At 53.3% G+C, this 27,355-nt stretch overlaps 1 protein-coding gene across 1 annotated transcript in view; it reads right to left on the reverse strand.

Moving 5' to 3' along the window:
* The window catches only part of Myo10 (myosin X), a gene marked incomplete in the record, with an annotated part of 159,551 nt that overhangs the window by 5,824 nt on the left and 126,372 nt on the right, over positions 1–27,355 (reverse strand). Inside the window, 17 exon segments of the mRNA XM_005386137.2 lie at positions 421–541; positions 1,243–1,379; positions 2,274–2,481; positions 3,206–3,503; positions 5,050–5,173; positions 7,176–7,333; positions 8,359–8,553; positions 8,830–8,972; positions 11,443–11,498; positions 12,158–12,251; positions 15,343–15,438; positions 18,996–19,239; positions 21,629–21,752; positions 23,629–24,390; positions 25,515–25,560; positions 25,941–26,153; positions 27,211–27,317. Coding sequence (XP_005386194.2) covers positions 421–541; positions 1,243–1,379; positions 2,274–2,481; positions 3,206–3,503; positions 5,050–5,173; positions 7,176–7,333; positions 8,359–8,553; positions 8,830–8,972; positions 11,443–11,498; positions 12,158–12,251; positions 15,343–15,438; positions 18,996–19,239; positions 21,629–21,752; positions 23,629–24,390; positions 25,515–25,560; positions 25,941–26,153; positions 27,211–27,317 — 3,126 coding nt within the window.

Raw genomic sequence — 27,355 nt, forward strand, 5'->3', positions numbered from 1 at the left:
TGCAGTCGCAACGCACCGCAAACAGGGACTAGTGGAAAATAAAAACCGGAAACAGGAATTTCTACCCAACCCGGCCCTTCCGCCTCACGCTCACCGGCCCCTAACCCCCAGCACAGAACACTGGCCACCGCCTTGACCCCTGTGCTCGCCCCCTGACGCCAGAACAGCTCTCGGCAGGAAGTTTAGGTAAAATCCCCAGGAGACTGATGAATTGGAGACAGGGTCTCACTAGGTAGCCCAGGTTGGCCTGGAACTCCCAGTGATCCTCCTGCCTCAGCCTCCCCAGTGCTGAGATTACAGGCATGCACCACCATGCCCAGCTTTGTCCGTCCCTTCTGAGGACCAGCAGTTGATTGATCCCGGGGAGTGACTGGTTTCTCTCGTGCTCCAGCCAAGGGAGCCGGGTCCAAGGCCCCTCACCTGCTCAAACATGAAGGCGAACTCCACGCTGTCCTTCGGCACGTTGTCCGTGTCCAGGAAGCAGTAGAGTTTGAAGTAGAATTTCCATGGCAGGTCCCCTGCGTCGGGCGTGGCAGCCAGCCTGGGGACAGAGGTCACGGGAGACTCAGACACCAAGGGCACAGCGGTGACAGAGCCTCGAAGAGCTCCTTGGGGACCCTACCCAACCAGACGCAGAACTGCGCATTCCTCCTGGCCCCACTTTGAGAAAAACAGACAGAAAGCCTGAGTCACACCGCAGAGCGCTTCTCCTGAGCGCCCCTCTGACAGCCCCGGGGAGGCCCTGTGCTGAAGGCCACTTTCTCTGTGCTCCTTCACCCGCCTTCCGTGACTTTCGGTGACACTGACAGAAAGTGATACTCTGCGCCCAGAGCTGTGGTTATGTTGAGCAGGAAGGTGTTTTGTGCTACTTAGGGCTATGCAGGCAGAATACAAGTATTATAGGTGGTTTTTATTTTGGACACAGGCTCTCACTCTGCAGTTTAGGCTGGCCTTGAACTCATGGCCATCCTCCTGCCTCAGCCTCCTGAATGCTAGTGCTCAGGTGACAGGTGTGCGTCACCATGCCCAACTTGGTTAAATCATCCTTCAGAGCACGGCTCCATCCAGGAATGCAGACACAACGAGCAGAGGCGAAGAGTGAAACCTGCGTCAACACAGGCGCTCTATCCTATGTAGCAACAGACCAGCGCGATCCCCGGGAAGCCCACGAGGAGCGGGGCTCGAGCCTGCGGTGCTGGCTCTTGGCTCTTCCACCTGCCCTGGGGGCGGTGAGGAACTCACTTTTCGAACTTGGCCAGCACATCCGCCACGATGGTGCGGCTCTCGATGGCCTTGTGCACGCGGCCATTGTGCTCGAATAGCGCGAACATGTTCCTGCTGTCCTCCATGGCCAGGCCACGGATCAGCTTCTCCACCACCTGTGGGACAGCGGCAGGTGTGCATGGTGGGCCAGGGTCCGGAGGGCCACCCGGGCCACCCCCCGCCCCAGCTGCCCACCACCGCAGCCGGCCTGCTTGCCCTGCTTCCCTGGAAGTTCGTTTTGTCTTTCCCTTGACAAAACAGAACAGGGTATTTGGGCCATCAGGAAGGACAGAGGCGGAGCTATTTCTTACATCTGTACTAGCAGGAAAACCAGGTGAAGTGCTGGTGTTCTATCCTTCAGCTAACAAATAACAAACTACAGTAACAGTGGTGACTTCATATGAAGCCTTGTGGGGTTTCATTACATTATTCTTTTTAGCTAGTGGGTTTCATAATGCTAAATTTAGAGCTGGGTGTGGTGGGACACACTTGCAATCCCAGCACTTGGAAGGCTGAGGCAGGAGGATCACCACAAAAAAAAAGGGCCACAGATATAGCTCAGTGGCAAAAGTGTCTGCCTGGCAAGCACAAGGTCCTGAGTTTGACTTCCGGTAGCAGGAAAAAAACAAAGGGCTAAGTTTAGGAAAGGAAATGTGTCCATCTGACCTGACATCTCCCTATTCATGGGGTGTCCAGGACATCACCGAAGGGACATCACACCCCCTGGCCAGGGCCGCACGCCTGGGATGCTCAGCCGCCACCAGTGAGCAGGGTTCTGCCTCAGGCATTTTGGTACAAGTTCAACTTTGTGTTTCCACTCATCTTTTTGTTAGGGACAGGGTTTCGCTATGTAGCCCGGCTGGCCGCGAACTCCCAGTGATCCTCCTGCCTCGGCCTCCAGAGTGCTCGGCCCACAGGTGTGCGTCACCACGCCTGGCTCCTCTGCCCCTCCACCTCCCTGGACATCCTGTCTGTGTGCAGAGAGCTGCTGCTCGGGGCGCGGCCCTCACCTCCCCGGCCGTCGTGTGCGAGTTGATGGTGATCTTGCAGGACCCGCCGCCGTGGCAGTACACCGTGGACGTCATCTCCTGCCTGTGGATCAGCGCCTCGATCTCGTCGCGGGAGGGCACGAACTCTCTGCACTTGGTCTTCTTCAGAGATTCGTAGATGAAGAGGGCGTACTTTTCCATCTCAGTTCCTGGAAACTGTTCCCGGATCCTAGGGGGCAAAGGCAGACTATTAGCTAGCTGGGTCTGAGGCCAGCGGGCCTGGGGGCAGGCCTGTGTGTGGGCGCCCCCCAGTGGTGCACGGGTGAACAGCAGCGGCTTCCCGCCAGGCCCAGCCCATGGGCTGGGTCGTTTCAATAGGGAGAAACTCAAGAGCCAGTGCTTGCGAGGCTCCCCTGCAGAAGAACCCGGCTCCACAGCCATCCAAGAGGGCTTTTCCTGTGAGCCCAACTCCAACCACTCTGCAATTACAATGTACCCCGTAACATCAAGCATCACGCTGGAAACGCCACGCAGACAGTAACGTTCATTTAAAAAAGTAAACATTTACTAATAAAAACAAAAACCCAGTAAAATAAGAAATAAAAGTCTTAAGCCAAGCATGGTGGCACACTTGTCATCCCAGCACTCAGGAGGCTGAGGCAGGAGGGACACGTCATGTTCAAGGCCAGCCTGGGCTACTTAGTGAGTTTAAGACCAACCTGAATTACACCGTGAGACCCTGTCTCAAAAAACCCAATAATAAACGAATGAATGAATGTGAAAAAGAATAAAACTCCTAAATATTAAAAAAAGACAACCCAATCGCACTGTTTCCAGCTGCCTGGCGCCCCACAGACCCCACGCTGGGATTTCCGTTTGCAGCAAGCATGCAGCAGCCTCCACCGCCAGCTGCCACACCGGAAGTGCCCGGCCCCTGCCCGGATGCGCCTCACCTTTTCAGGTGGAACTTGAGGTACTTGAGGATCCCGCGGCTGGGCAGGAAGGTGCAGCCCAGGCAGGCGAGGATCTGCCAGCTGTACAGGTGGCCCGCGCTGCCCGGCTGCGGCACGTTGGTGGTCTGCTTGATGAGCTGGCAGTACAGCTCGTCCCGCAGCGGCCGGAGGTCGTGGCCCGTCTGCAGGATGCCCTGGATGATGGGCACCGGGTCGGACACGGACTCCAGCTGCTGCAGCGAGTGGAAGAGCTTGACGGCCTCGTCCTGCAGGGTGGTGTAGCCCTTGTCCTTGAGCACTAGGAAGGGAGCGCGGCGTCAGGCTGGGTGCAGGGAGAGGGCAGGGAAAGTGGGGGGGGGGTCACACTGTTCCAGAACGCAACTTTTTTTTTTTAATTCTAGGGATTGAGTCCAGCGCACTACGCTACATCCCCAGCCATCTCTTCTTCTTAAATCTGTTTTTTAAATTTTTAAAAATTTGAGACAGGGTCTCACTAAGCTGCTAAGCTGCCCCAGGCCAGGCTTCTTAAACTTGGCCTCTTCCTCCTGCCTCAGCCTCCCAGAGTGTAGAGATTACATGGTTGCGCGCCATCATGTTCAGTTTATAACTGAACTTATTAGTCCACAAAATGCTCACTGAAAAGCCCGTGTATGGGGCCGGGATATAGCTCAGTGACACGGAGCCTGTGAGAGGTCCTGAGTTCCATTCTTGGTGAAAAAAAAAAAAGCTGGTGTACGGCTCAACAGGTTCCACACTTAGCATGCAAAACTGCTTTAGAATCTGTTTCCCTGGTAGAGATGTTCTTTAAGATGGGGCAACATCCTCATAAACTCATTCTAACTTGAAATTATCACAAGGTCAAAAACGCTCTGAAGCCGGGCATGGTGGCGCACCCCTGCATTGCCAGCAGTCGGGAGGCTGAGGCAGGAGGATCACTGCAAATTTGAGGCCAGCTTGGGCTACATACTGAGATCAAGGCCAGCCAGAACTACATCATAAGACTTTATATCAAAAAAGAAAACAAGAAAGGGGCACGGGGCTGTAGCTCACAGATGGGCACTAGAGTGCCTGCCTAGCGATGCGAGGCCTGAGTTCAATCTCCAGTAAACAACCCCCCAAAACCCTAAAACTCCAACCTACCCACTGTCGTAGCTTAGCCCAGGCTCTCGAAACATGCCCGGGACACCTACGAGCCCACAGCTGGTGTTCTGGTTTAGATCGCGATGTCTTGCCAAAGCCTTAAGCACTCAGGAGTTGGGCTTATGGGACATAACTAGGTTTTTTGGGTGCTCACGGCTCACTTGCTATTAGGAGGCGGGGCTTGGCCCGGAAGAGGCGGGCTTCTGGGGCGGGGCCTGGAAGGGCCAGCCCCTCCCTAGCTCCTCCTTCACCCTGCTTCCTGTTCTCCCTGCGGAGAGCAGCTCTGCCCCGCCAGGCCCCGGGCCGCTGGACCATGCCCGCACTGCCCTGCCTTGGAGCCAGCCGCTATGGACTGAAACCTGTACAGCCTCTCACCCCAAATCAGTCTCTCCCCACTAAGCTGTGGGTACCCGGTATTTGTCGCAGCAATAGGACGAGTGACTGAGGCAGCTGGGAGAATCCCCTAACCCCGAGCCCGTTTTCTAACACACGCTGCCCCTCAGCAATGGTGGGCGCGTGGGCACCCTGCACACCCCGCAGACGGCCACACGTCAGCCAGGGTCCTGAGCCTGGGACTCACATCCAAGGGCGGCGCTGCCACCTCGGACCCCTTGGGATCCTTGACTGTTACGAGTCCTTGAATCACTAACACCAAGCTCAAAGCCCCAGCGCAGGGGCCGGCGCACGGGCGGCCCCCGACTCACGGTTGAGGTTGATGTCCCCGTAGGGAAGCGGCAGCAGCGGCGAGTGCAGGGGGTGGTGGGTGTAGCGCAGGATCGGGTTCCGCTTGTAGATCTGCTCCACCACGTCGGCGTTCAGGCAGTTCTCCTGGCGACACAGGGCCATTAGGTGAACAGGGAGGACGGGGCCTGCCCGAGGACGTGCGCAACCAGCTGGACTTCCCACAGGAGCTGAGCACGTGCATCGCACAGCCTAATTCTTTTCACGGCCCTTTCCCCACCTGTCATCTCCAGGTCACCTTCCCATCTGCAAAAGATCTATCTCCCTGTTTTCTATTTCTGTCTTTCGTTTTGCTCTTTTTTTTTTGGTTTTGGTTTTTCTCCGGTACCAGGAACCGAACTCACGACCTTGTGCTTGCCAGGCAGGCGCTTTGCCGCTGAGCTAAATCCCCAGCCCCTCGTTTTGCTCTTTATTTATACTTTGGCTTTCTCATATAAGAGGAACCATGCGATACTGAAGCTTGTGTGTCTGATTTATTTCACTCACCATTGTGGTCTCCTAGTGCATCCATTTTCCTACACATGACTCAAGTTTATCCTTCTCTATGGCAGGCTAATGTTCCGTGGTGTGTAAATACCACGTTTGCTCTACTCATTCATCTGTTTCCAGGGTCAGTAATTTCAAGGACAAAGACAAACACAATTTGTGTTTCAAGATAAATCACAGCTACTTCCAACAGCTCATTCTGTTTTAGGTGCATATACTGTCATCCTATATTATTAAAACTACTCCCTGTAGATTTTCTATATACAGTCCTTAAAAAGTTGGAACTTCCCTTCTAATGCTTTGGCCATTTGCCATGTTATCTTTACCCATACTTCATTTTAAAAGTACATTTTGCTAGGTCTTTTGCATTTTCTCTGTACCGAGAACACTGCACATCGTATGTTCATGGGGACTCTTCCTCCTTATGCCTGCCTGCCCTAAAATCTGGGATTCCAAAAGGCCAAGTTACTTCTCGAGCTTTAAATAAACAGAAGCTGGAGAAGAGGCGATGAATCATTCTTCCACAGTCATTTCATTTCCACCATGAAACTTTTTCATTAACACCCAATGGGAAGCCAGAAAAAAATTTTAAATGACTTCGAAAGTGTTCTGTGGACTTAATTAGGGCGATTTGCCTCACTTCTTAAGCATCGCTGTACAGCTAGACAATTGTATTTATCTTTGGAATGTCTGAATTAGTAATCATAGAATATAAAAATAGACATGCTACAGCTTTGAAGGGAAAGTAGGGCTGATATATACTTTTTTTTGATATATATTCTTAAAACTCCTATCTCAAAAAAAAAAAAAAAAAGAACCCTAATTCTTTTTAAGGCTAAAAGTGAGCTTATTTGTACTGGGTACCCTGGGATCCACCAAAGCTCTGAGCAACAACTGAGCTGCCATCTTTCAGCATCTTTTCTATCCTAGTTGACGGGGTCCTGCATCCGGGGTTGACAGCTCTGTGAACAACACAACCAGAAGCCCCGGTGCCACCTCCCCTCCTCGGAAATGACCGTAAAACCCTTGCTCATGGCTGTCATTTAAACACTTGCTCCTTCAACTGGCACACAATTACCGAGCCATTAAATGTTTCGGCAGGAAACTACAGCCTAACAGGATCACTATTAATCCAGAGAGTTGGAGGTCCTGGACTTTGGAGTGACTGACTGAATGTTCTAGAATGTTCTGTCTGGGAAGGTTCTATCCAGAATGTTCTACTCTGTTCTTCGTGAATCTGCTTGAGTGCTTTAGAAACTGTATAGTGGGAATAGAACTACTGGGTCCCCATCTGGAGCTGAGCTGGAACCTGCAACAGGGAGGTCATCCCCAGCCCAACTGTGCACCTCCCTGTGACCCTGCAGCCCTACAGCCCAAACTGCAGACCGCTGTCCCTCTGCTTGCAGAGCCCAACAACCAGGCTTCCCTCAGCAGCAGCATCTAACAACCTCTCCGAGGCCAAACATCTCTACTGTTAGATTTCAGTTAAAATGTCACATCTGGGTCCTGGCTCAAGATGAACCAAGTGCCAGCTGTGACGATGAGATAGGCACTGAACCATCCCGACACTGAGGTCCTGGTGGCCCAGGGCTCCTCGCCTCACCTTGATGTCCTGGATCAGCTGCTGGGTCGGGGTGTCTATGGGGGCCTTGCTGTCGGTCACGTTCTGAATGGCGCTGGCCCACCTGGTGGCCTCGTTGAGCAGCTTGGTGTAGAGCCGGTAACAGTGCTTGCGCCCGTACACGGTGATGTTCCAGTAGCCTGAAGGGACAGTGGCAGCAGGAACAGGCTGACGGTGGCCTCGGGGATGGAGGTGAAGCTCTGGTACCAGTCCCAGAGACCCAGCATCATTAGAAGCCTCTGCCCTCTCTGACCTCAACGAATTAACTCAATGAATTAGTCATTTGATCCAGCAGATGCCGAATCCTCTGTGTGCCGTGCCCTGCACCAAAACCACGCGTCCCTCAAACTGTGGCATTTGCAATAGAGAGGTGACAACAAATATTCAGACAATAAACCCAGAATTAAATGCGTAACTGGTGATATTTGTTCTCCAGGAGAGCAGGAGCGGGCTTGTGTCCTTCTCTAGGACACATTTCTGGAACGAGGTCAGAAACAGCCTGCACATTCTGACTTTCCCTCCACCCTGGGTCCCCTCAGCCTCTCTGGCCTTTCCAGCAGAAAACATGGCTAAGCGGGATGTGTGTTCACAGGAGCACTGCAGACTCCCAAATCAGATGTGCACGGAGCAACCATGGTTAAAAAAGCACAAAACCACGACTAGGAACAAAAATCCAAATACGCAACCTTCCAGAAACACTTATAGTACCATAAAAAGAAAAAAAAAAGCCACGCCAGGCACGGTGGCACATGCCTGTCATGCCAGTACTCTGGAGGCTGAGGCAGGAGCATCACCATGCGTTTGAGGACTGTGGGAACTACACGCTGAGATCCTGTCTCAAAAAAACAGAACAATCACCTCCACGCTTACATGCCTGTTTGCTTTGTACCACATGAGACTAAATTCACTGTCAGGATTTACCTTTGTAGGGTGCACGTGGCATAACGGTAAAAAGAGAAAACCAGCAAGTTCAGCCCGAGGGCTCCTACAGGATGGACCTCTGTGTCCACTGGTTCGGCTTCTTGCCCTCATCAGACTCCTCCTGGGCCTCCACAGGCGGAACCTCAGGGGTGCCGCTCACGGGCAGCCTGTCCAGAGCCCCTGTGGAGAGCCCCTTTCGGGCTGCTGAGGCCCTAGCGAGCCGAGCCGGCAGCCCGCTGGTTACCTGTCTCTTTGAAGATCTTCTCGTCCGGGGGCACGACCGAGCAGAGGCTGTTGAGAACCAGCGTGCCCAGCTTCAGCGAGTTCTTCTCCGAGCTCTTGTAATAGTCCAGGGAGTTGTGGGTCAGGACGAACCAGCGCTTCTTCAGCTTCAGCGAAGACATCTTCGGGCTGTTCTTGACCTCTTTGTGCAGCCATCCTGGAAAGGAAGGCTGGGTGAGTTCACAACTAGAGGGCGGCGCCTGCCCGGCACACTCGGGGCGGCAAAGCTCAAGAAAGTCACGAAGGGGAACCCGGGGTCCCGTGCCATTGTTTTTATCACGGGTCACATTACACAGACACAGCCTACTGGCCGGAAAACAGCCAGAAGTGTTGCTTATTTACTTTTCAAAACCAACAAGAGCCAAAGCAACTGGGAAGAGCCGCTGGGAGAGAGACGAGCCCTATCTACAGGGGCCAGGACGGCGGCGGGCACCTCGCACGATGAACTCCTGGCCCTCCACGCGCGCGTCGCCCTTGCAGCGCTGCAGCAGCGTGATCCAGTGGTGCATCTCCTCGGGCGCGTCAGCGTTGCAGTGCAGCACGCGGTTGGCCGTGATGATCACGAACGAGTTGGGCCTGCGGGACAGGGCGAGAAGGACGCAGGGTCTCTTAGCTCTTAGCCGGCGGTCGGTGTCTCCGCCCCCTGCACCAAGACGGAGCCAGATGCGCTCTCCCTGGCTGCGCTCACAAGGACGCGCACTCCCGCGCCAGTTGGGCTTTTAGGCGGACTCTGCGCGATCCCGCGGGATTTAGCTCACGCATGCTTAACCTTGAAACACATTCATTCAAAGTCCTGGGAGGAAAACGTTTCTCCATGCGGCACATTCCACACAAAACTCAAAATTCCGGGAAGGCTACACAAGGTGGCCACGTGGGAAAATGTTTTTTTGATGTTTCTCCAAAGTCAACTTCTTTCTGCCTCGGATGTTGACTGGGATGGTATTTCTGTGGGTCAGGAATGAAGCTGCAAACCCGGACAGTAGGAGAGGGTCGGCAATGAGCAGAAGTGGAACATATTTTGCGCTGCGCTATGCCTGGGGTAAAAAGCCACTTGGTCTGTGTTTCCCAAGGGATCTAACAAGAGCACGCACATCCCAGCCAGTGAAAAGGATAACGGAAATTTACTTTCACTTTGGGTTCTGGGTCTGGCAAAGTTCCGAGTCCGTTGCAGGCTATGCCCCAGTAATTCCTCTAATTGCTCAAACTACGGTGCAAATTCCCTCCTGCACATTTTCAAGTGATTACTTCAGTGAAGGGCTATCTGAGCGCATGGAAAAGAAGTCTAACTGGACTGTGGTGGGCAGGGAAATCAGTGCACAAGGGTTGAAGCGGAATCCTCTAAAAAGGGAAAGATTTTCTACAGTTGAGAAGGGAGGAGGATGGCGCTTGAGAGAAAAATCTGAGTAATATGCTGCAGGGAGGGAGTCTGGGTGAAGAAGGAGGTGGACGCCACAGTAAGAATTTCGGCTTTGATTACTGAGATCACACGCAGGTATAAGACAAAGGTAAAGTGCAGCGTACGATAGTCCAGGTTGACTACAGAAAGCAACGGATCTGCAGTTCAGAAGAGCCACAGGGTGACAGCGACACACGGATTTCATTTTGCTGGTCAGATGCTGTTTTTTGTTGTTGTCAATTTTAATACACCCAGACCCACTTGGTGGCTATCATACCAGGGGCAGAAGTCTGTTTTAATTCTCAGTCTGGTCTTAGAGCAATTCTCCCTCTCTCTCTCTCTCTCTCTCTCTCTCCCTCTCCCCTCACCCCTTTCTCTCTTTCTGCTGTGTTTCTCACAGGGAGAATACTAACTTACTGTTACTGCTTATGTCTAGATGTCTCCCCAGAGCTTCATGGGGTCATAGGTGGGGAGTTTCGAAGGTGGCTGGACTAGGGGATGTGACACTGGATGAACAGTGTGGTTATGGAACTAAGGGAGTGGGTAACGGAAGTCCCTGGGTGTGTGGCATTATCAATAGGCTTATAGCATAGAGAGAATAAAAAGGGACAGAGACAAGGCAGGCTTGTTCCTGCTGCTGCTGCTGCTGCTGCTGCTGCTGGCCCTGCCATGGACTGTTTCTCCTCCACCAGGCCGCCACGCTGCCCTGCCTCAGAACCAGCCAACGATGGACTGAAGCCTCTACAAACTGTGAGCTAAAACAAACTTTTCCTTCTTCAACTTTGGGGGTCAAGTATTTTATCTTAGCAACAACAGAAGTAACCAGGACATTTAATAATAAGGTGAAATAGCTCCACATAGGCGCTCCTTAAAGCCTATTCATCTATTTTTAAGATCTGACCAAATCACCGCCCTGGAATGTACCTGGGCAACGTGGGTAGCGGGTGATGTCCGGGCCTCACATCAGTGAGGATCTTCCCTCTTTTTATTTTTATTAGTCCACGTCTACAGTACCTACTGATTACCAGTACTGTGGGGGGTCGACAGACAAAAAAGACAAAGCTCACTGGGTACCCAGACTCCAAAGTGGAAACAAAACTGAAAAAAAGCTATTTTCAGGGCACGGAAAAAGCAGAAATGTGAAGGGAAGAAGTGTTTGGGGTGTGACTTACTCATACTCTATGTGTACGTTATGATCAAATCCCTAATTAAGTTTAGGGAGAGCAGCTACGACCTCCCTGTGCTGGAGCACCGTTTACCTCACATCTGCACCCTGTCTGTGTCTCTCTCCAGAGAACCCTCCTCTGATGCTGCTGGTGGTGTTTCAAACCCACCCTCTCCAGCTTTCTGCTGCCTGAGGACAGCCGCAGAGGAAGACTCTCTCCCAGGTGCTATAAAACTGGGGGCCAGCTAGGAAGACTAAACAGGCCAGCATAACCTCAGAGCCCAGGGCAGCCACTGAGGACCCGTGGCCACACACAAGCGCTTAAGTCACTTTGGTTTTTGTGATAGTCTTGATATATAGTTCAGGCTGGCCTTGCACTTGCTGAGATTCTCCTGACTCAGCCTCCCGAGAGCTGGGAATCACAGGTGTGCACCACCACGCCCGGCTCTTAAATCACTTCTGTTGAGAGCCACAGCTGAGCTTACCTGTCGGGGTTGTCGGAGGCACACACGGAATCGATCAGCCCCACATCCAGCGTGCCCTGGGGAGGAGCAGAGAGCAGAGTGAGAAGCAGCAAGCAGGTCTGCATCAGAGCAGTGCCCTCATTAACAGCTCCCCACACGTGCGAGCCAAAAAGGCGCACTCTCTTTGGGCTGACTGGGAAACTACAGTTCTCTGGGAAGCTGGCCTTCGCTCAGAGGACACAGACTCGAGACGGGGCAGAACCTGCAGTCTGTCCCTGGAGGATTAGGAATATGCCCGTCCGTCCTGGTCTCCAAACAGCTTCTGTGCAGAGCGCTTTATGGACGTCTTTTAACAGCGTGAGTTTTCTAACCGATGCCGGGGTCTTTCCTTGCTTCATACTTCCACTGCCACGTTTTTTAGGAGGAAACAAAGCTGTATTTCTAGAACCGGATCTTGTGTCTCTGTTTCCGTGTACAGCACTCGGCTCCCGGCCCTCTGCGGAGGCCCATGGGTCGCGCCCCCTGAGGGAGCGTGGAGATTGCTCTGTTGTTCTCTTCAGACTCTGAGGTGTGAGCACGGCAAGTGCTGCTGCCTCCACACTTCTGCCAGCTACCGCTTTCCTAAAGCAGGATTTTAAACCAGCCCTGCTTTTCTCCCTAATCAGTAGGCTTTTATTTTGTAGAGAAACTGCAGCCCATCCTCTCGCGGCCCGGAGTCCCAGGCGCCCGTGCTCACCACGGCGTTCTGCGGGTTGGCCTGCTCGTCCTGCATCTCCCGGATCTCCTGGTCGGTGGATGCGTGCACCTGGCTCAGCACGCTGAACCACTGGCTGTGGAGAGAGGGCACAGTCAGCGGCGGCCCCATGCGGGCTGGCAGAATCAGACGGCACCCTTCCCCACCACAGTGACATCGCTGTGCTCTGGATTTGGGGCAAACATGGAGTTTGTTGGTATGTCAGAAAGAGCAATCACAGTACTCTTAAACATCACATGTTTCAAAATGAAGTCAAGATCCTAGCACTCAGAAGGCTGAGGCAGGACAATCTCAGCCAGTTTAAGGCCAGCTGGAACTACACAGTGAGATGCTGTCTCAAAAGAAAATGAGAAAAAAAAACAAACCAACAGAATAAAAGTCAAGGACAGACCCTCCCCTCCAATCCCACAGTCCTTCCGACCTTGAGGATGTTGAGTGCCTTGGGAAATTGGTAGCAAATAATGAAATCCTCACTTCTACTCAAAATACATCTACCCAGGAGAGTAACTATTACTTTATCCTAGAGGACATCTAGGTGCCTTCTCATCTTTAAAAAAAAAAGTCAAAAGGGGAAGGCTAAAACTGTAAGAGCACCACAAGTACAAGGTAGAAAATGATTTTGACCAGAGAACTCAACTCATTCCTCACGTCCAGCCTACTCGAATCAGACAATAAATCAAAATGTGTCAACTCTACCATCCACCCACCCACCCACCTGAACTGTACATCTACCTGCCCATCCATGCATCCATCCATGCATCCATCCATGCATCCAAGAATCCAGCATTTATTGAGCAGCTACAGCACACGAGAGGCTGCACACGTGAGAGAAGCTGGGGCTCCTCTCCTGCCCTGCCTGTAAGGCACAGAGGCACAGGGAACAGCACATGGCATGCGATGGAAAAGTGACACCCTTGTCAGCCATTTAGGTCACCCTTATAGAAAGGCAGGCCTGGTAAATTTACAGCCAAGCACTAAAATCCATCTCCCGTGATTCCTGAAGGAGAAAACATGAAATTATTCAAAGTATATACTCTTAGCATGACCAAGGGAAGCAACTTCATGTGAACTTGCTCCACTGTTCTGGTTAACCACAAAGCAAGTCCTTGCTCATGCCAAACTCAAAAATCTCCTCAAGCTGGGTGTGGTGCTACATGCCTGTGATCCCAGCACTCTGGGAGGCTGAGGCAGGAGGATACAAGTTCAGCCTTGGCAACTTGGTAAAATCCTGTCGAAATTCAAAAAATAAAAAAAGCCTGGGGATATAGCTCAGTGCAAAGACCCTGGGTTCAATTCCCAGTACAAAAACCCAAACTCCTACATAAACATTGCAAAACACATAACTTTAAGGCGTATGTTATGCCACATGGAATCACAGACACAAAGGAATAAAATACAAATTTGCTGAACTTCAATCTGTGAAGATACCCTTGAAGTTATGAATTTCCTCTTTTGAATCAAGTTATGGCTTGGAATTTGAAAACGCATTCAAAGCCTGGGGGAAAGGCCTTGGCTAACCGATTCCAAACGTTAAATTTAGCAGGGCCCTCGAGGCGCAGACAGGGTAACCGCCAGCCCAACCTGTAATTCAGCTGGGAAGCTGCGTGCCTTCCTGGGACCACAGAAAGCCACACAGGAGCCCCAGACGGAACGATGGGACCGTAATTTCAGGTCTGCTTGTTTTTGCACTTTGTGTAGTAATTTATGAGTTCACCCGGGGTTCAGTTTATTCCCATGGGAAGAATGACCTTCCGGGGTCTGGAACATTACTGCTGCTACCATGGTGTTGCAGTGACTTCAAATCTTTCCAGGGGCAACGGTTAGGGAGGTCCCGAGAGCTTCCCAGAGCCCCAGGCCCGAGACGGGGCTGAAAGCCCTTGGACGCGGTCTCAGAGCAGGGGACAGTCACCAGTCTCACCCCGCTGACCTGCAGGAAGAGAAGGGACCCCACCCCTGCGTGTCATAGCCAGAGCGACCTGCTGATGCATCTGACTGGAGAGCAAACATGCGTCCTCCTGACCCTGTGTCTGTCACGGCTTAGGTTCACACGGCCCTGGAGTCTCATGTGCTCCCCGCTGGGCTTCTGGAGGGTGGCTGGACTATACGGGCGCACAGCAGGACCACTGTTAGGAGGCGGGGCCTGTTAGGAAGGGGCGGGGCCTGGTTCGGAATAGGCGGGGCATTGGGCGTGGCCTGGAAGGGCAGCTCTCTCCCCTGCCCCTCCCTTCTTCTCTCCCTTCTTCTTGTCCACCATGCCCTGAGCCCTGTTCCTCTGCCAGGTGCCTCTGCCCTGGAGCCAGCCTGCTATGCACAGACTGTGAGCCAAAAAAACCCTCTCCTCCTTTTAAGTTGTGTAAGTCGGGTATTTTGTCACAGTGATGAGAAAAATAACTACAACAGTGCTGCAGGCCTGAGCACCCTGACATGGCTACCTGAGGTTCAAAAACTCAAGCAGTGTGGTCCAGCCAGTCAGGACACCCCTTTCCTCTTTTCTGAGTCAAACACTTAAGCTCCCTAAGAAAGAATGTGGAATGCTTAATGCCTCCACCCAGCAGAATGGAGCACGCAAACTCCTCCGATGACACAGATGACCCCGCCCTTTCCCTGTACCCGCCTCCTAATCTGCAAGATGCAAGCCATGGTAACAACAATGCTGACCCGGCAGGGCCACGTGAGAATTAAATGAACTGAAACATGCGACACATCTGCATGCTGCTTGCAACACCACGTAGGTTAGTATGTCTTCTACGGAGCATGTCAATACAGTGACTTTTAGAACCCTCTGAATACTTCAATATTGTCATTCATTCGGCCACCAGCTAATGCCACTGTTCTTTAGATCCTTTTGCAAATCTGAGATGTGCACTTTGAAGGCTCAGAGTCTTCTCGCAGGTGGCCCTGAGCTTAGCTCATACACGGGGCTGGTAGCTGAGATGAACAGGTCTGTGTGGAGGAAGTGGGTGCTGGAAATGCAGAAGGCTGTGCCACACCTGCATGTTTCTGCCCAGGGAGGGGTCGCAGACATGACACGCTTCTCCTACAACTCAGTTCTCCAGCCGCCCTCAGAGCAAACCCCACTGGGAAACTCTCAAGAGCCAGCAGGGTGAGGCTGCTGCCCAGGCTGAGGGCGGACATGCTGGGGACGGAGTGCCCGGGTCACACCTCACCTGGCATCTTCCGGGGACTCGGCGATCAGGTGGAAGGTCCGGTCGCCCATGATGATGTCGATCCCGTTCTCCTTGCTGGTGTTATCGATGATCTCTCTGCAAAGAGATGAGAGCGAAGGTGGCACCTGGGAATGCAGAATTCTTAGTAACAACTGCAGAGAGCCACTTGATGAAGTGACTGACTGAGTTGGCAACGGTTAGAAGCCGCTGTATAAAGTGGTCCCCACTTATCCACAAGGGGGTTCCAAGACACCCCAGCAAGTACCGGAAACTGAGACGGCACTGAACCCCATATGAGTCATGTCTCCTTCCCATAGGGCCGAGCACCCCTTTCCTAGAAGGCATGAGACCAGAAGTGTGTCTGACTTTGAACGTCTGCACACAATAAGCTGTGTTCAGGATGAGACCTAAGGCTAACTACGGAATTCGTTCCTGTTTTACATACACCTAATACAGGAGCCTGAAGGAGCTTTTGTTTCACCGGCGTTGAGGTTTGAACCCAGGGCTCTGCACGCATACATTCTTCAGCTGGGCCACCCGCCTCCGGAAGGTCACACATTATGTGGTCCTTTCAGTGTGTCCACATTGTGGCCCCGACCCGTAGCATGCGGTCAGGCATGGAATTTTCCATCTGTGGCTCCAGGTCAGTGTGCAAAGTTGGAGCGTTTCAGGTTTTGGATTTTTCTGGCTAGCTCTGCTCCACCTGTACATACACCCCTGTGATAAGGCTTACTTTCCAAACTGGGCATGGTTGCCGATTAGCTACAGTCATCAATAAAAAGAACAGAACAATTACAACCATGGAATAAAAGCTAGGGAGATGTAGTCTTTCTCTCCCAAAACATGAAACTTCATTTAACCCTGTCAGACCATGGCTGACCACAGGCAACTGAAATCATGGCACAAGAAGCTGAGGATCGGCTGACGTTAACGTGGCCCTACCAGCTCACTTGCGGGGGGATTAGGTCATGGGGCTCCACCCTCAAGATCAGATGAGTGTTGATTCTAAAATTACCGCAGACTGTAAGAGGGACGGAGGCTGTGAATTCCATTTTCCCCTCTCTTGTGAGTGCTCACTGGCTCTTCAAGCAGGGGACAACTCAGCACGCAGCCCTGGCCACGTGTGCCCTCGATCCTGGACACCACAGCCTCCAGCCCCATGGCCCAGATGCGTTTCTGCTTGTTACCAGTCACCAGGCTTGGGTACGCTGTTGGAGACTCACAGTCGATGACAGCTTTCATCAATTTAGGCCTTGGCTGGTGACTGCTGTACCCAACCTGTCATGGACACACTACGTCCATCCGGGGCTGGGGAAACAGGCGGGCTTGATATCATCTGGATCTCACTCTAACATTTCCTAAACAGCACCTGAGACAGAAATCTGGGGCCAGGGTCAGAGCTGAGACAGTGATCAACTTGGTGAGAGGTCCTGAGGGGGAATGCCAGCTTCCTGTGACGGCTGAGAGTCAGACATTTATTTCACACTGACGAAGCAGAACAGTCTGTTTAGAATAGACACACAACTTATTGTTAGTCTAGCTTCATCCCGTGTGGTGGGGAACGCCTGTCATCCCAGCAGTTGGGAGGATCGGCCTGAGTTTGAGGCCAGCCAGACTACATTGTGTGTACAAAGCCAGCCTCAAGCACATAGTGAGACCCTGTCTCAAAAAAACAAAACCAAACAAATATGCTAGCTCATAAACGAGGATAGCCAGCTCTCTCTATCTGCAGGTCCCTTACGTGTAGATTCAGTCAAGAGCAGATGCAAAGTATTCAGAAAAGAAAGTAGCAGCTGTATCAAATATATACAGACCTTCTGGGTTATTGCACTTGAAACAATACAGCGTAACTACTTACCTAACATTTATATCACATTAGTCATTTTAAGTAATACAGAGGTATTTGAAATGTCGGGAAAGATGTGTATAGGTTAGATGCAAACAGAATGCCATTTTACACAAGAAAATTGAATATCCACGGATTTCTGTACCAGGGGGCTGGGAATGTCTTGAAATCAAAGCTCTGTGGATTCTGAGGGGAGATTCTCACCATCGTGTAACTCCTAATGTATTTGTACCTTTGGGAAACGATAAAACCAACCCACAGCCTGCAGAACCAACCCTACCCATGCAACAGGCAACTATCTTAACGAGAAACCCTCACGTACTGCCCTGCTTGCTGTGTGGCAGAAACGGTGAGAAGCTGGCATGTGCGTACCGAGATGCAGTCCTGACAAAGCTCCCCGACACGTGGCTCTGCTGGGAAATGTGTAGCAGACCGGCACAGGGACACAAAGAACCCCTGGTTAGCTGTAGGAGCCGGGACCCACTTCAGGTACCCAAAGCTGCAGATGTCTGACAGCCCCCTTAAGACGGCACCGTATTTTGCATGCAACCTCTGCAAACCCTGAGTGCCCGATGTCGGCAGCTGCCCAGTGTGGGTGCTCTGCAGAGCTGCTACCTGTACTTCTGAAGGAGTGAGGACAAGGGAAAAGGCTGCTTGTACACGGTCAGTACAGATGGGACTCTTCTCTTAATATTTTCCATCCAGGTGGCCCAGTCTGTACGTGTGGAAACCGGGGCCACAGGGCCAAGCTGCACAGTACTTTGGTGACATTCAGCGCACTCCACCTCCTGGCACCTGTGAGCCCATCGATGGGGCAAATAAGAGGACACTGTGGGGTGCAGAGGGGGACCTGGGAATCGCGCTGCTCGGCCAGAGCCCTGTGGGATTCAGACCCCGGTTCCCGGCTGCTCTTGCTCCTGAGGAACCAAAGCGTCGGCCTGGAAAAGCCCAACACTCTGCTGTTTGCACTTCACTGTTTGTCCTTAACACCAAATCCACAAAAGCCCCGCTTCTCACGCATTTCCCCAGGAGCAGCCGCCACCTAAGTGGCTGGTGCTGGCTGACGAGCAGTGTTGTGCTTCCAAGCCTCACCACTTCCGGGGCTACTCTGACCTCCGAGAGCCAACCTTCCCGCTTTGCTCGTCTCTGGGGCTACGCATGCGGCGCCGAGCACCGCTGCGGGTTATGCCCAACGCGTTTCTACGCTGAGCGCCTCGTTTTCCAAGAAAGCCAGCCGCCAAGCCATTTCCAAGCACAGAATTCTGAACAGCAGTCAAAGGCCCTTGATAGTCCAGAGCTGTGGCTGTCCCAGGGGCTGACAGCGAAAGGGGCTGCGCGGGTTCAAGGGCCACCTCTGCCCCTTTGTCAGCTGGGTCTGGAAGGGCAGTGCAGACAGCCCAGGAGAAGACAAGAGTTCATTTCACAACAGACCTCCAAGGGTCAGCCTGCTCCCACGTTAGCTCATTTATCTGCTGGGCCCTCAACCAACTGCTCTGTATCTACACCACTTTTCTACCATATAACTGTATTTCTGGTGAGTTATTTTCAATAGGCTCTTTGTTCGGTTTTATTTTTTTCAGACAGGGTCTTGCTACGTAGTCGAGGCTGACCTTGGAGTCACTACAGAGTCCAGGGTGCTCATACTTGCGGCAGTCCTCCTGCCTCAGCTTCCCCAGTGCTGGGATGACAGGTGTGTGCCACCGCGCCCGGCTCATTAAATCATCTTTGAGACCACCACACTCTCACACACCAAGGGATGGAGCCGTGCAACGGGGGCCCAGGCTACCCCCAGGGCGTGCCCACGTACCTGGCAGTCCGGACCTCGATGGTGCCCTTGAGCTTCTCCTCGCTGTCGTTCTCGAAGTACATCAGCTTGGCCTGGCGCAGCACGAACCAGCGCCTCTTCCAGTTCCTCCGCGACAGTGTGGACGAGCCGCCGCCCTTCTTGTGCAGCCAGCCCTGCTTGAGGGCCTCCTGCTTGGAGCGGAACCACAGGAAGGTCTCGTCCTTGAGCACGCACCAGCGGCGCTTCCAGGAGTTCATGAGGCCCCCTGCACCCGGGATGGGGAGGGAAAGGTCAGAGAAAAGCCAGGCATATGAGTTTCTTTGGATGGTTTTTTTTGAGACACAGTCTCACCATGTAGTTCAGGCTGGCCTGGAATTTGAGGCAGTGCTCCTGCCTCAGCCTCCTGTGTGCTGCATGACAGGAAGTCACCTGGCTAGGAAAAGTCAATCAAGCTGGGTGACAATGACATCCGTATCAAGCCCTCAGCTGCAGCCAACCCTTAACCCTGCCCAGGCTAAAAAGCACTCCAACACCTTCCAGTGCAGGGCGGAGCTGTGTGCTGTGTGCAGGACACATCAGACGTTATTATAGCAGTGCCACCTGGGACCACGGCCTTCCCTATGCCCCAACACAGCTCCTGCGCACTTAGCCGGCGCACCTGTGTAAGGCGTTCACGGAAAAGCTGGTAACAAACTGACGCTCTGACCCACAAAAGAGTCACAACCACTCAAAGTCACTGAGTTGCCCAAGCTGCGTTTGAACTTGTGATCCTCCCACCTCAGCCTCCCTGAGCGCTGGACTTACAGGTGTCCCCATGCCTGGCTCAGATATTATCTTTAATAGGATAAAAAAATCCTTTCCCTTTTAGTAGGGCAATTTTACTTTAGTTTTCTAGATTCCCCCAAGATGACAAAATGATATATTTTCCCTATCATTCAAAAATCCGTTTCAATTAGTATACTGAGAAACAGAATCTACTCTAAATTGCCCACACGATATTTCTGATCAACTACTAATAAATCAAGAGACATTTAAAGTTAGCATACACAACATTTTCCTTTTATAAGACTGGAAAATAAATCTAGCAGAACATTTTTTTGTGGGGGGGAGCCAGGGTCTCACTTTGTAGTTCCAGCTGGCCTTGAACTCACCATCTAGCCTGGGCTCCTCCTGCCTCAGCCTCCAGAGCCAGGGATTTTCTTCCATGACTGTGGCAGTGATTACAGACCTAAGCCTGCACTGGAACAGACACCACGGTGACAGCCCTGGCCGGCGTTCGGAGCGAGAAGGACAGTGCCCTGGCCTCGCCGCGAGACGGTGACATCCTCCTTCCTTACACTGAAAGTGCTTCCGGCTGGCTGGGCGCGCTCCGGGGCTGTTTCCTATCGGATAGCAAACTTGCCAAGGGAGACGAGCCGACAGGGTACTACTACGACTGTTTCGACTGGAGACTGTAATCTGGGTTTCTTAAATCAAACCCTGAGGACAAGTGTGGGCTCCAGTTGTCTCATCCTTCCCGCGTCGTCCATAGCAACGCGCATGCGCATCGGCATCGCTCCACCTGGCTCACGTTCTTGGCGGCTGCGCTCCTGGCTCTAAACAGCGCCCCGCCCGCCCTCCTGTGGACTTCCAGGGACATTGCGCCGCCCGAGACTGACCAGTGTCCTTCACCCCCATGGCAGTCACCTCAGGAGGCCACCTGGCGGGAAAGCTCAGCTTGGCTGGTGACTGCCTTTTCTTCTTTTATACGGTTTTCTGGGCCCTGTTTTATTCAGGACTTCATCAGAAGAGTAAATGATGCTGCACTTACTGAATCTGTTTTTATTAAGAAATGTCCCAGCTAGGCATGGTGGCGCACGCCTGTGATCCCCACACTCAGGCTCGCCACGAGTTCAAGGCCAGCCTGGACCACACAGTAGCACCCTGTCTCAAAAAAAACCCCAAATGTCCCCAAATTGCTCATCTCCTTAAAACGATTCTAACCCTTCAGTTTACATTTTTCCTACCCTTTTTATTGTAGTCAGACACCTGTAATACATCAGCGGCACATATTACATACGACGTAGGGGATTTTAAAGCAAACCTAGAAAACTAAGAGGGGATGGGAAATATTTTAACCAAAAGTTTGTGTTTGCTGTGAGCAGCAAGGAAAACATCTGCAGATGCTCTGGGTAAAAACTTATTGAACCCGTGAAGGCATGTCTCCTCCGCTGGGCTGCATCTGGGTTCAGGATGCCCTGGCCTTTTCCATGCCAGTGCTCCCATAAACGCTGCCCCAAGCCGTGAGCTCAGGGGGTAGAAGCCTCCCCTGAAGCAAGCCTGTGGGGGTTTCACGAGCATAGTGTGGGCCCGAGGCCAACATGGCGAATTTGAAAAGCAAAGAACTGGTGTTAGTCACCAGACTACTCATCAGAAGAGCAGACAGAAGAAAAAGGGAAATCAAGTAGAAAGAAAAACGTAAGTGAAGGTGTGGAGCTAGGTGTGGTAGTACACCCATCATCCCAGCACTTGGGAGACTGAGGCAGGAGGATCGCCATGAGTTAAGAGGCCAGCCTGAACTACATAGTGAGACCTTGTCTCAAAAACCAACGTGAAACAAACAAATCTCAGTTTCCACTGTGCCAGCCCACACTGCTCGGGGCTGCAGACCATACCTTTCATGTACAGGAAGCTATGGAAGTAAGGCAGCGTGACACAGCTGTACACAGAGTCCCGGCGGTAGGACAGCTCATCATCCGTGTCGAACCTGGAGTCAAAGTCTTCTTCACTGTCTTCAAACTGGACGAGGAGAGGGGGCCCACAGTGAGCAAAAGGATGGAGGACAACAGAGAAAACACCCAGCATACAGTCCAGGGAAGGGACGCAGGAGCCACACTCCCCGCTGTTCCACTGCAGTGAGAGTGGCAACCACAGGGACGCAGCACAGCAAAATACCAAGCTTTAAACTGGGCAAAGTGGCGCACATCTGCAATCCCAGCACTCAGGAGGCTGAGGCAGGAGGATCACTAAAGGACTTCAAAGCCGGCCTGGGCCACATAGTGAGACTCTGTCTCAAAAACAAAACAAAAACAAAAACAAAAACATGCTAACAAAAAAGACCCAAATACTAAGCTACACTAACACCTACAAGTCGTCTCTTCTAAAAACAGCACTGTTGTGAAAAGGTATAAACTTAACCAAACCATGCAAGTCAATCGCCTTTAAATTACTATGCTAAAAATATTTCCAAGCCTTAGAAAATTAAGATGGCACTGAATGCATGGTCAATGGGAAAACATACAAGTAAACTATAAATCCACCCAGAAACCGGAAAGAGCATATTCAAACCCTAAAGCTAGCCAGGTGTAGTGGCACATACCTGTCATCCCAGCACTCGGCAGGCTGAGGCAGGAGGATCCCCGCAAGTGAGGCCAGCCTGGTTCATACAGTGAGCTCAAGGCCAGCCTGCACTACATAGCAAGACCCTGTTTCAAAAAACCAAACCAACCCTGAAGTTTCCTCGCTTACAAGCAGCTCAAGAAATAACACCGTGCACCAGGCTGAGGAGTCACGGTGGGGTGAGATCGGGCCCACCCTTGGCACTCAGCAAAGCTAAGGGGCCACTGAAAGCGTGGTTTCCTCAGGCCTCAGCTCAAATGTAGGTCTGAGACCGGCGATCAACCTGCAACAGGCAGACCCTGGCATCTGGACAGAGAAAGGAGCCTAAGATTATCTCTAAGACCCTGCTTGGCTTTTTTTGGCAGGGTCTTGCTATGTATCCCAGCCTGGCCTTGAGCTCACGGCCATCCTGCTGCACCAGCCTCTCTAGGGAGCTGGGTTACAGATGTTACATCTGCTTTAGATCCCGATTTGACATGGTTTAGGGGTCTGTCCGTCCTATCTATCCAGCCCTGTCTATCATTCATCCATCTATCCACCATCTATCCACCATCTATCTATCTATCTATCTATCTATCTATCTATCATCCATCCTATCTGAGCTAGGATCTTGCTATGCAGTTTAAGGCCCTAAATGCAGCATGTGGCTTAGGCTGGTCATGAACTTGAGGCAATTCTCCTACCTCAGCCTCTCAGATGTTGCATTACAAGCATGAGCCATCACACCCGGTTTAGATCCTGATTTTTAAGTATCTGGTTTAGGGAAACGTCATTTTGGGGAAAGTCCTTTTTCTTTTTCTTTGGTACTGGGAATCGAACTCAGGGCCTTACAGGCACTTATGCTACTGTGCTATATCCCCGTCCCTGCTTTGCTTTTCTGAGACAGACTCTTGCTGTGTACCCCGGAACTCCTGAAGATCCTCCTACCTCAGCCTCTCCTGGGTCCTGGGATTACGTCGAGCCAGCACACCCAGCTTGGCTCCTGATTTTGCAATCTCTGGTTTAAGATCTGTTTTGGGGCTTTTTTTTTTTTTTTTGAAACGGGATCTATCGCCATATGGCCAGGCTGGCCTGGAACTCATGGTGATCTTCCCGCCTCAGACGCTCCCAAGTGCTAAGATTACGGGCCTGTACCACCACCCCAGCCAGCTTGGACCCTGTTTTGGACATCTCTGGTTCAGCGTTCCCTGCTAACCCAAGGGCTGATGCTGGCACCGGGGGTGTCCTCACTAGCATAAGTCGCCCACCCCCCTCGGTGGGGACCCCGGGCACCCACCGAGGACTGCGCGCCCTCGGAGCTGAGGCCGTAGGCGCCCGAGCTGTTGCAGGTGCCCACGGAGCAGCGGTAGTCGGGGGACCACTGGCTGCCGTAGGAGTTGGAGAAGGTGACGCTGCTGCCGGAGGTGACCGCGCCGTCGTCGTAGTCGTCCTCATCCTGGTCCCCGGGCGGGGCCTCGCCCGGCTCGCAGTAGGTGGCCTCGTGCGGGTCGGGGGGCGGCTCGGGGTCCCCCGGGGCCCCCGCGGCCTCGTGCACGTAGGGGTCCTCCTCGGAGGAGTCGTCGCTCGTGCGGATGCCGCTCGTGCGCTGGTCCGAGTGGCCGTGCTCACTGGGGTTGGGCGAGTCCTTGAAGGCGTCGTCGTCGGCCGCGAAGCCCTCGTCCTCGTCCTCCTCGTCCGGGTAGGGCTGGCTGAAGTTGAAGCCCGGGGGCCCCGCGCCGTTGCCCGGCGCCGCGGCCAGGGAGCGCTCGAGGCCGCGCACGCACGCGTCGATCTCGTGGAAGTTGAGCGCGGCCAGGAACTCGTGCGCCGCCCGGCTGGCCTCGTCCTCCAGCCGCCGCAGCTCCTCGTCCCGCCGCTGCCGCAGCCGCTGCAGCGACGCCTCGGTCAGGCTCAGCTCCTGCCGCTCCTTCATGCGCTGCAGGTCCTCGATCTCGCGCTCCAGCCGCAGGATCTCCTCCACCTGCTTGTTCTCTCGCTGCTTCTGCAGCTCGCGGCTCCGCGCCGCGTCCCTCAGGCTCTGCAGCCGGGCCTCTTCCTCCTGTGCGCAAGGAGAGGCGCGTCAGGGTCCAGGCTGCGGCCAGCGAGTACCGCTCCGCAGCCTCCGCCAGCCTGGGGGAGGCGGCGGGCGGGCGCTCAACGAGGCCTCCCCCACTCAGGCTGAAGCCCAGGCCCCCAGCCCCCAGGGTGTAATTGGGCTGGAAGGGAGGCTTTTAAAGAGGCGAGAAAGTTAAAAGGCGCTCTTAGTTTGGGGACACGTCCGATCTGAACGAGCCCTCAGCTGGGGATGGGGGCGCATGCTTGTTTCCTGACACTCTGGGAGACTGAGGCAGGACAACTGGAAGGTGTTTTCTGGTCGTGTTGTTTTGGTTTTTGCAGGACTGGGGCTCGAGTCCAGGACCCTGTCTGTGTTAGGCAAGAACTGTACCACCGAGCTACGACCCCAGTCAGGACCGCAAGTTTGGTGGGGCTCATCTGGGCAATTCAGTGACTTATAGAGAACCAGTCTCAAAAAAAATTTACATTAAAAGAATACAATCCTGGAAAGACAGCTCAGTTCAAAGGCCCTGGGTCCAAACCACAGAACCACAGCTGGGTCGATGGATAGACGGAGGGTGTTCGTCTGAGAATGGAGAGGGCACACACGCCAGGGATGTGCAAGAGGACTCAAGGGGACCCGGGAGAAGGTGACTTCTGTGCGCCACAGAGCTAGGCCTCAGGAGAAACCGGACTGCAGACTCGCAGCTCTGGGATTGGGGGGCGATGTCTCGTCACGTCACCCACCCCGTCTGGGCGACATCTCAGCAGTCCCAACAGTCTGTTTTTTTGTTTTTTGTTTTTTTTTTCCCGGTACAGGGAATCGAACTCGTGACCTCACGCTTGCCAGGCAGATGCTGTGCCGCTGAGCTAAATCCCCAGCCCCTAGCCCCAGCAGTCTGAGATGCGGTTTAAAAAAGTGAGCCCGCCGCGATTCACACTGCAATCTTAAACCCCTACTACGCTCAGGCCAGGTGCACGGGGGAGAAGTCGCACCGCAGCTGTTCCCGCCAAGCAGCCCTCCCAGGGCGGCTCTAAGTTATTTCAGTTTTGCACCCTGCAGCCAAGAGGTTTGAGGCGGGGGGGAAGCAGATAAAGCACAGGCCACGTCGTCACCACGGTCCCCACCTGCTGGGCCCGGAGCTCCGCTTCTTTCCGCAGTCTCTCTCTTTCTCTGGAAACAGGAGAGAGGGTGAAGAGCGACATTAATCTTAGAACCACTTTTAGGCAAGATGTGGGCTCGAACCCACAACCTCGGGAATGCTGGGCAGGGGCGCTGCACTGAGCGACACCCAGCCCGAGAGCTCACTTTTGAAAAGCACCTGGGAAGGGCGAGTGACAGGCACGAGGGCCCGGAGCTAAGGACGCCCTGCGTGCACAGGCGCAGGGCGGAACTAGGTCTCAGCGCTGCACAGGAGTCCTGCACTCCAGCCGGCAAGAGCGGCTGTTTGTTTGACACAGCGGGTTCTGCGGTGCCAAGGCGGAATTCTCAATAGACACGGAACCTAGAACCCAAGCGGCCCCTTTCGCGCCCTGCAGCAGGAAAGCGCGCACCTCTCCTCTTCCTCCTCGCGCCTCTTCCTGGCCTCCTCCGCGCGCTTCTCCGCCAGCATCCGCCCGAAGGCCCTGCGCGCTCGCTGGCCGCGCAGCCGCTTCTGCACCACGAGGGCTGCTCTCTTCAGGTGCAGAAACCTGCGCCGCAGCAGGAAGGCCCGGACGTTCTTCTGGATCGTCACCACGCCGCGCAGGATCTGTCTGTAGTGCTTTCTGCAGGGGAAACGGCAGAAGAGCCAGTGAGGCGGCCACGCCCAGGCGCATGCGCGCAGAGGGTATGAGCCTGGAGGCGCGGACATCCTCTCATTAGGGACATAAGAATCCCTTTCGGCCAAAGCAAAACAAAAGGAAAAGAAAAGAAGAGTAACAAACTAGGCCAAGAACTCTATCACTATCTTGGCTAAATAAACACACAGCCACGAGGGGGAGTCTGGCAGAACACTAGGTGAACAGGACTAAAGAGAATTTGATGCATTCTCCTATTCCTAGGAAAACAATCAACAAAACAGGAAAAAAATCCCACCACAGCAGAGCGGCTCTAGATTTCAGGACATGTAGCCCAGTGTGGTGCCACACACCTGTCATCCCAGCACATAAGAGGCTGAGGCAGGAGGATCGCTATGCGTTGCAGGCCAGAGTGGGCTACAGAGTGAGCTCAAGGGCAGCCTGGAGGGAATATACATAGAGACCCTGTTTCTAGAGACAGAATGACATAGATTGAGTTTCTCTCCTCCGAAATCTGAAATTCTTAAACTTTTTAAGTGATGATGCAATGCTAAAATTGTTTCAGATTATTTGGCCTGGGGTTTAGCACATGCCTAGCATAGGTGAGGTCCTGGGTTCTATTCCCATCACCATTTAAAAAAAAAAAGGATCGTGGAGCATTGTGGATTTGAGATTGTCAGCTAAGACATGGTCTGCCCGGTGTGTGCAACTATTCCAGAACCCAGAACCTGCGAAAACTGAAGCCTTCCCAGCAGCAGCATTTGGGATAAGGGATCCCCGGCCCGAGACGCCAAGGGGAGCAGGAGGACGTGTGGCTTCAGTGCCAGATGCAGAGCCACTACCGAAGCCAGCACTGCCTCAGCAGAGCCCGGGGAGGAGGCGGTGGTCAGAACTAAGGCGCCAGAAGCCCACCAGCACCTTTTCTCATGGCTGCCCTGGACCCTGCCGGGTGGCTTCTTCCAAGGCCTGCCCCGGGATGCCCCCACGGGCCAGTGCCAGGCCATTCCCCTGGGAACACAGCTGCTGCCCTCCACCTGGTTCTCACCGTGCCAAGTAGCCCAGGACATGGGCCCGGATCACCATGGCCGCCCGTGTGACTTCCTCCTCCCGCCGCCTCTCCAGCTTCTGCTCCAAGGACTCCCGGAGGAAGACCTGCAGGACGCATGGCACAGCAAGCAGAGAACGCGGTT

This window comes from Chinchilla lanigera, unplaced genomic scaffold (genome assembly GCF_000276665.1).
Source record: "Chinchilla lanigera isolate Chin_1 unplaced genomic scaffold, ChiLan1.0 scaffold00025, whole genome shotgun sequence".
Classification (NCBI taxonomy): Eukaryota; Metazoa; Chordata; class Mammalia; order Rodentia; family Chinchillidae; genus Chinchilla; species Chinchilla lanigera.